Raw genomic sequence first — 7,191 nt, 5'->3', positions numbered from 1 at the left:
CTCTCTCTCGTTTGCTTATAACTTCACCACAACATTTCTCCCTTCTATGTCCTCCCTTCAAAGCCTTACATGTACCCTTCCCCACTGTCCTTCCAATTACGGCCTCCTTTTTCATTAATTGTTATTGCATGCATATATGTATATACATACATACTGTAGGCCATATATAGTGTTTAAGAGTAATACACTCTTTGTGGAATCCTGTGACATTCTCATTTTGAGTAAAATACATGTACATGGCTAAGAACACTATATAAATAAGGAACTAAAGAAACCATATTCAACCTGATAAAAAGTTCTCTATGAAAATAATCTGTGGCTAACAATATAGTCATATCACATAGCAAGAGAATAAAGACTTTTCCTTAAAGGCAGAAATAAGATAAAGAAGCTTGCTTTGGCCACATTACCCAGAATTGTACTTATGAGCACAGTAAGTACAACCAGACCAGGAAAAGATACTTGAAACTTTTATAATGTAAATAAAAAGATAAAATTGTCTTCTGGAGATATAAAGATTTACAGACTTCCAGTTTTTAAAGATTTACAATATTTACAGATTTCCAAGAAACCAATAGAGAACAATGAAGCTTAAATGAAAAGTCAAGAACTAAACTCTCAGAGTTCTTTTTGACAAAGCTTTCAAGATAATGCAGTGAAGAAATAACAATCTTTTCAATGAATTGTTCCAGCACAAAGGGAAATACATCTGAAAAAATACAATACAAACCAGTTACAGTTAAATCATCACTCTGTCCATCGGGAATCTAGAAAATATCCAGCAATGCTACCCGAATCCCTTCCAGATGAATCCTTCTGACCTTTCTAAATAGTGGGCCATTTATCTGTGACCTCATGTAACACACCACACAAGTATACTGGAAGTGAACTCAAAATGGATCAGAGACTTACATCTAAGGGGTTAACCTAGGAAAGACCTAGAAGAAAACTAAGAAGAAGAATGTCTTGTGGCTATCAGAATTTGTTTTAAAAAAAGAAACCATTCTAAAATTCAATGGTAAGATAAAACATTTCAAAATGGGGGCAGTACTAACTGGACTTAATGGGTTATCAGTAACAAAACAAAACAAAATAGAAGGTATGAAGTTGGGAGGGGCATATGTTGGGGGATACAGAGGGAACTGGCCTGGAAAACCAGCAGGGTCTGACCATATTTCATTGTAGGAAATATCAAAGAATAAGAATAAAGAAAAAAGCTAGTTATCCATGTAATGAACTATTTTTTTCTACCTACTAGGATAGTCATAATTCCCAGTTATATCCCCATCTCTGAGAGTTTTCTGTTGACATTATAGAAGTGTTCTAAACTGGACTGTAGTCATAGCTGGATGGACATGAATTTACTAAAACCCATTGGTCTGTGCATTATAAATGAGTAAATTCTACAGCATGTAAATTATACCTCAATTGAGTCATTTTTTTTAGAATACAGCACACACTCACACACATCATATATGAACATCTTTCAGGTTCCTTAAGAACAAAACCCTATAACGACCATCAGGAAAATATAAGAACATAAGTCATTCTTAATTTCCTCTCCGTGTACTTCTGTGACAATTTAGCAGGAAAAAAAATGGTATCGCCAGTAGCAGAAACTGTCAGCTGCTATGTTCAGGTGTTAGGTCTTTCTGGTTCAACTCCTACCACCTCTTTTAAAGATCTCCTCTTATCATTCTGCCTACTGCCACCATTCCCTTCTAAGTGCTAGAGTTTATCAAAGCAGTCAATATGGTTTTCTTACAACTTAATTCAGATTTTGTTCTTATATTTAAAACAGTGGCCAAGAATTCCTTCTGGTGGAGGTGCTTCTGATGAAAAGGAAATGGTCTTCTTTCTCCTACCTCGGTCTCTGTCCCTATGGTTCCTACCTCATTTAGAGTCGTGTTCTAGACCTTCCGTGTGCTTGGAACTCCCCTCTACTTACTCACTAAGGCTGCAGCCAGTCACAAAGCCTTCTTGCTGTTTCTTAAACACACCAGGCAAGTCCTCCCCTCTGGCCTTTTCCACAGAGTTTTCCCTATGTGTGGCCCTCTCTGTCACTAGACTTGGCTCCTTTGCTCACTTTTGTGCCTCCTACAAACTATTGTTCAACTGTCCCCTTTATGCTAGGCTTACCCTCCCCACTTTATTGCAACGCCCAGCACCCACACCTAGAATCCCCCATCTCCCTTCTAGGTTCTGTTTTTCTCCATTGCTCTCATTCCCTCCAAACATTCATATGATTTTTTTTTTTGTCATTTTGGTCAATGTCTGACTCTCTTGCTCTGCCAGAATGTGGGGTCCATGAAGACAAGGGTTGGGTCATAGCTCACTAGTGTGCTCTCGATGCTTAGCAAGGTGGCACTTATCCCATAGTTTTGTTGTTTAATGAATGATGAAGAAAGATCATACTATGTGTTTCTAAGAAGGACTGTTTATCTAAATTATGCAAAGAATGTTTGGTAGGGACTATGTGGCTAGAGGTGCATAAAAGAGGTGTAACTATTAAAATGCCAAAGCCAGAATGGTTGGGCTCTTGAATGTCTAGCCTACAGCAGGCACTCAGCAAATATTGGACCAGTGAGAAAATGGGCAGATAAATGAGCAATTGGGCTGTGATTCTGTGTGTGACCTTGAGTCCTCTGAGTCTGACCAGGATTGACTGAAGTGGTAACTCGCTAGGCCCGCAGCTTTTTCTTCACAAAATCAATGTCTTTTGACCACATACCTTCTGGAAAAGCTGAAGTAGTCTGTACTCTATGTGAAATGGTCATTGGGCAATGTCCAACTCTATATGGCAGTACTGTTAAGAATAAAATTGGGGTCCTCCCCAAGAGGTCACCTGGAGCCCAACCCTCTTAAACTTCTTTCTAAAGAGGTAACTGACGGAGAAGGAAGCTTCTCCTAGCTGCTCTACGCCACGCATCATACGTCAGTGCCAAGAATGACACTGGGCATGTGGCTCGTGGTTTCATTTGTCACCATGTCTCCTAGATAGACACTATTCTTGAGCTACGTGTGGTCATTCTTCATGCCCTGTGTACAGTGCTTCTTGAGCCATCACCAATTTTATGCTGCTTCCTCTGCCCATCTTCACATCGGTTCCCATGTATTCCTTTAAGTCCAGTACAGAATCCATCTCCTCCACCAACTTTCCTTGACGCCTATGGCATTTTCCATCTGCTGCCTTTTTGAGAGTCCGGAGCTCTCTTTTCCCAGCTGGGAGTCACTTGACACACTGCCTAGGATGTAGTACTGATCCAAGCACTTCACTGTGTTGTTCTTAGCAACATCCGAAGTCTACCATTTATGGACTGGTAGAAAGGTAATGAACAAAGGTCAGAAATGAACTTAGGAAATAAACAAAAAAATAAACCCCGAAGTTATGATTCTGCAGGATTATCAAGGAACATTGTATTCTTGGGAGGCTTCTTCAAAATAGAGAAAGTCCAGCTGGCCTTTGAAAAGATGTTATCTCACACCGCCTAGCCCCTACCCTCCAGACTGCAGGAACAGCATGGCCTGGCCTGTGTAACTCCGTCCCAGGCAGGTCACCACGCTTCCCCAGGCCTCCTCCAGTCTACCTTCACTGTTCTTGCTAGTCCAACTGCTGGGCTGCTGACATGCTGAGAACACTGGCCTAAGCCTGGTGCCTTTCAGTCTCTTTCCACCTTCCCCACTCCATGATTTACGCTCTTCAGAAAACATGGAGCCTAGGGCAAGCAGAGGGAGCAGGGACTCCTTGGTTAAATCCAAGGCAAGAATTACTCAACCCAGTTCCTGGACAGCAAGTCAAGGGACAGTGACAGCAGGGTAGGTAGACTGAAGAAGGATAAAACCAGCACTTACTTTTACCCATCAGAAGCACCTCCATGAGATGGCATTCTTGTCACTATTTTAAATACAAGAACGTCAGGCTCAGAGAAATAAGGGAGCGTGCTTTACAGTCATGACAAGGGACAAGATTTCATTAGGATCTCAATGAGTGTGATGAAGCACCACTTCACTGTCTCTGAAGGAGGTCTTCTTTCCTCTTAATGAAGAATGAATACAGTGCCAAGCATGCAAACTGGCTCTGCTCCTGGCGAATGGGCGAGATGTAGAGTTTTGGTACTTACATTGTAAGATGTGCGACACCATTAATGCTGTACAGTTGTCACTGCATGGGAGCCTTCCCAGAGCCAAGTCCTTCTTGATTTGAAGAGTGAAAAGATACCTACCAAGGATTGGAGGAAGAGATCTTGACAAAGAAGCAGGAATACAGAAGGAAAATTTCCTTTCTCCCAGACCCATGCTAATTCTAAGAAGGAACAGCATCCAGTCCATCAGAGGCCTTTGGGGGGTGGTGAATCATACATAGGCTTTGCTTCAGAACCAATCCCAGCCCACAACTGGCTGACTCAGCACTTTGGCAGGTTCCGCAACCATTAGGAATTGCCCTGACTGTAGCCTGCCACCAGCTTGAGGGACTCGGCCAATCCTCTACTAGTGCTTTCTGCTGTGGAAACGAGCACATCCTGAGCTAGAAAGGCGGGAGCCCCAGCAAGCACAGACTCTGGGGAACACCGAGAGCAGCCAGGTAGGTAGGGCCCTAAGAATTCCTGAGGCCGGGGGAGCATTAGCAATCACCACATTTTACAATGACGCCAAGCTCTTTCTGAGCAGACTGTAGCGCTAGGGTACTGGAACCGGTGCTGGAACCTGATATCTGCGGCTGAATGTAGGCTACCTACCCAAAGAACATATCTCAGGAGTCAAGGCAATCAAGCCAGGCCTGTGCCCACCTTATTCCTTCCTCTAGATTGCCATGGTACCGCCAATTGGAGCCCATTTGAGTACATTACAAACAGTAGGTGGACAGCTAATGGCTGATGAGCTCGGCCATGCGGAACCTTCATCAGGGACCATAAAATGCAGGTTTGTGTTCAGGGTTCTCCCCCGAACTGGACTTAAGGCCTTAGGAAAGGAACGCGCGCGTGCACGTGTGTGTGTGTGTGTGTGTGTGTGTGTGTGTGTGTGTGTGTATACTTGTTCATATGTGTGTGTACAGAGATCAGAGGACAATTTTGCGTATCAGTCCCTGCTTTCCACCTTATGTAAAATAAGATTTTAGACATTAATTTCGCTGGCGTACCAGTTTCTAGGCATGCCTCTCCTCTCAGTGTAAAAGCACTGGGATTATACCCCATGTCCAGCTTTATTTGGGTTACAGGGATTTGAACTCAGGGATTCACTCTTGTGTGGCAAGTGCTTTTCTACATAACCATCTCTCCAGTCCCAGGGCCCATTTTTTGGTGAATAAGTGTATAAGAAAGACTCTACTGCTTTCTTGTCCAGAGCAAAAAATCAGTTACAATACTTTCTTTTATATACAAGCACTATTCTATTTCCCTATATAAAATAAAATATCCTAGATTAAATTCTATGTGAAGTTTTCAGTGACTAATGCCCTGAAGGCAATGTAATAAAAGATAACTAGTTGCAGATGATAAATGAAAATCTGGTCTGAAGAATCTTGACAAGTGATCATTTAGTTCATGGAAGCTTTAACTGTTATGTCCCTTCAAATTGTAGTGACTCTAATGCCCTAGAAATGATTCAGTCAACATAGTTATTTTTGTATACTATTCTCAGAAGTTCATGCATTGGCCCCAAACAATAAGGTATATTTTTAAACTCTACAACACATAGGTTTTTATCCCTTTTAGTTGTCACTGCTGGATTGTGTGTTTCTTTGTTTGTTGTGACAGGTTCCACTTTGTAGCCCAGGCTGGCCTAAAATTTCCTACATATCCCAGGCTACCCTTGAATTCACAGCATTCTTCCTGTCTCGACCTGTGGAGTGCTGCAACTACAAGCATGAGTAATCACACCCAGCTCACTTATGTATTCTTAAATAGAACAACAAGAAAAATCTACAGGAACCCTAACATTTACCATTGCCTGTTTTCAAATATAGTTGGATATGCTATTAATCGGTCACTTTGCAGAAGGTAGAGGGAATTGAAGTTTGTTCTTAGCAAGGAAAAAGAAAACCTTTTGTCATTTGATTATCCCTCATTGGGAAAAAGGCATCACGCTGCTTCAGTAGTAACAGGCACCACCTAAGAAGACAGCCGCCTGCTACAAATCCTTACTCTGAATAATTGATGAAATATTTATCATCACATTAATTTTCTCGTACTTTTGAGAAAGTTCATCCCCATCAAAGATTAAGACCAATCTTGGTCATAGTTTAAAACCCAACTACCACGATTTAGTGAATGCAAGCTAGTTTACACAGCAAGGAAGTGAGAGTGGCGGACAACAGCGGAATGTGGAGAGAAGCAGAGCAGGGAAGGCAAGCAACTGTGCAAAGAGCCCACACCAAAGGAGCAAGTCAGTCGGCCCCCTGTGGAAGGGAAAGGCACTAGGGAGATGAACGTCCAACAACCTGTGGTTTTTCACTCAGTCAACTTTAGCTACCAGGATGTACTTCTTATCTGTAATCTAAAAGACCTCGCTCCTTTCTATGGGTAGCAGTGTCAGTCTAGAAAGCAGACTGTGTTTTGGGGGAGTGTTACACTGGCAATGTCATTTTGCTGAAGTAGGTTTTCACTGCAATTACCAAGAGCATTTCTCATAAGCATATATCGTCATTACAGAATGCTTCCCTTTCTGCCTATGGGATCCCGCCATTCATTTCCAATGATCACAAGCTTTGGCTGCCCCCAAAGCTATGCTGATTGAAACACAGATGGCAAAGAACAGCATACTATTGTGACACTTAACGGATTAAGCCTTGAATGCCACCCAGGTTTACCACTCATCTATTCTTAGTTCTGAAATTTGGAGAGATTAACATTGGGGGGGTCAGCCAGATCTTCCCTCTTTCTAGCCCTTCACCTTGATTCAGAGAATGACTTAATCCCAAGCCATGCAAAAGGGAATCAGAGCCCCTTCTTCAATAGCTGGAGAGTGGGTATTTTCAAGTAGCATCTTTCAGCACACACACAGTTAAACACTTTACCTTGTGAGTTCTTCCCGAAGGTGTCCAGGGTCCACTGGGAAAAATTTCACCATAAATTTGAAAACAACCTCCTTAGGATCTTAAAACACAATATCTCCATAAGTTTTCTTAAATATTCATTACAACAGTTAAAACTCTCTCTCTCTCTCTCTCTCTCTCTCTCTCTCTCTCTCTCTCTC

General features: G+C 42.1%; 1 protein-coding gene across 1 annotated transcript in view; it reads right to left on the bottom strand.

Annotated features, from left to right (window-relative positions):
• Nucleotides 1-7,191, bottom strand: part of Frmd7 (FERM domain containing 7) — a 30,673-nt gene that overhangs the window by 7,839 nt on the left and 15,643 nt on the right. Inside the window, exons 4-5 of the mRNA XM_026787517.1 lie at nucleotides 7,013-7,046; nucleotides 4,122-4,219 (exon numbers count right to left, since the gene is read on the bottom strand). Coding sequence (XP_026643318.1) covers nucleotides 4,122-4,219; nucleotides 7,013-7,046 — 132 coding nt within the window. The remainder of the gene's footprint in view (nucleotides 1-4,121; nucleotides 4,220-7,012; nucleotides 7,047-7,191) is intronic.

Source organism: Microtus ochrogaster, linkage group LG10 (genome assembly GCF_000317375.1).
Source record: "Microtus ochrogaster isolate Prairie Vole_2 linkage group LG10, MicOch1.0, whole genome shotgun sequence".
Lineage (NCBI taxonomy): Eukaryota > Metazoa > Chordata > Mammalia > Rodentia > Cricetidae > Microtus > Microtus ochrogaster.
The sequence above is the reverse complement of the archived record's forward strand: the minus strand, read 5'-3'. Positions and strand labels throughout refer to the sequence as shown.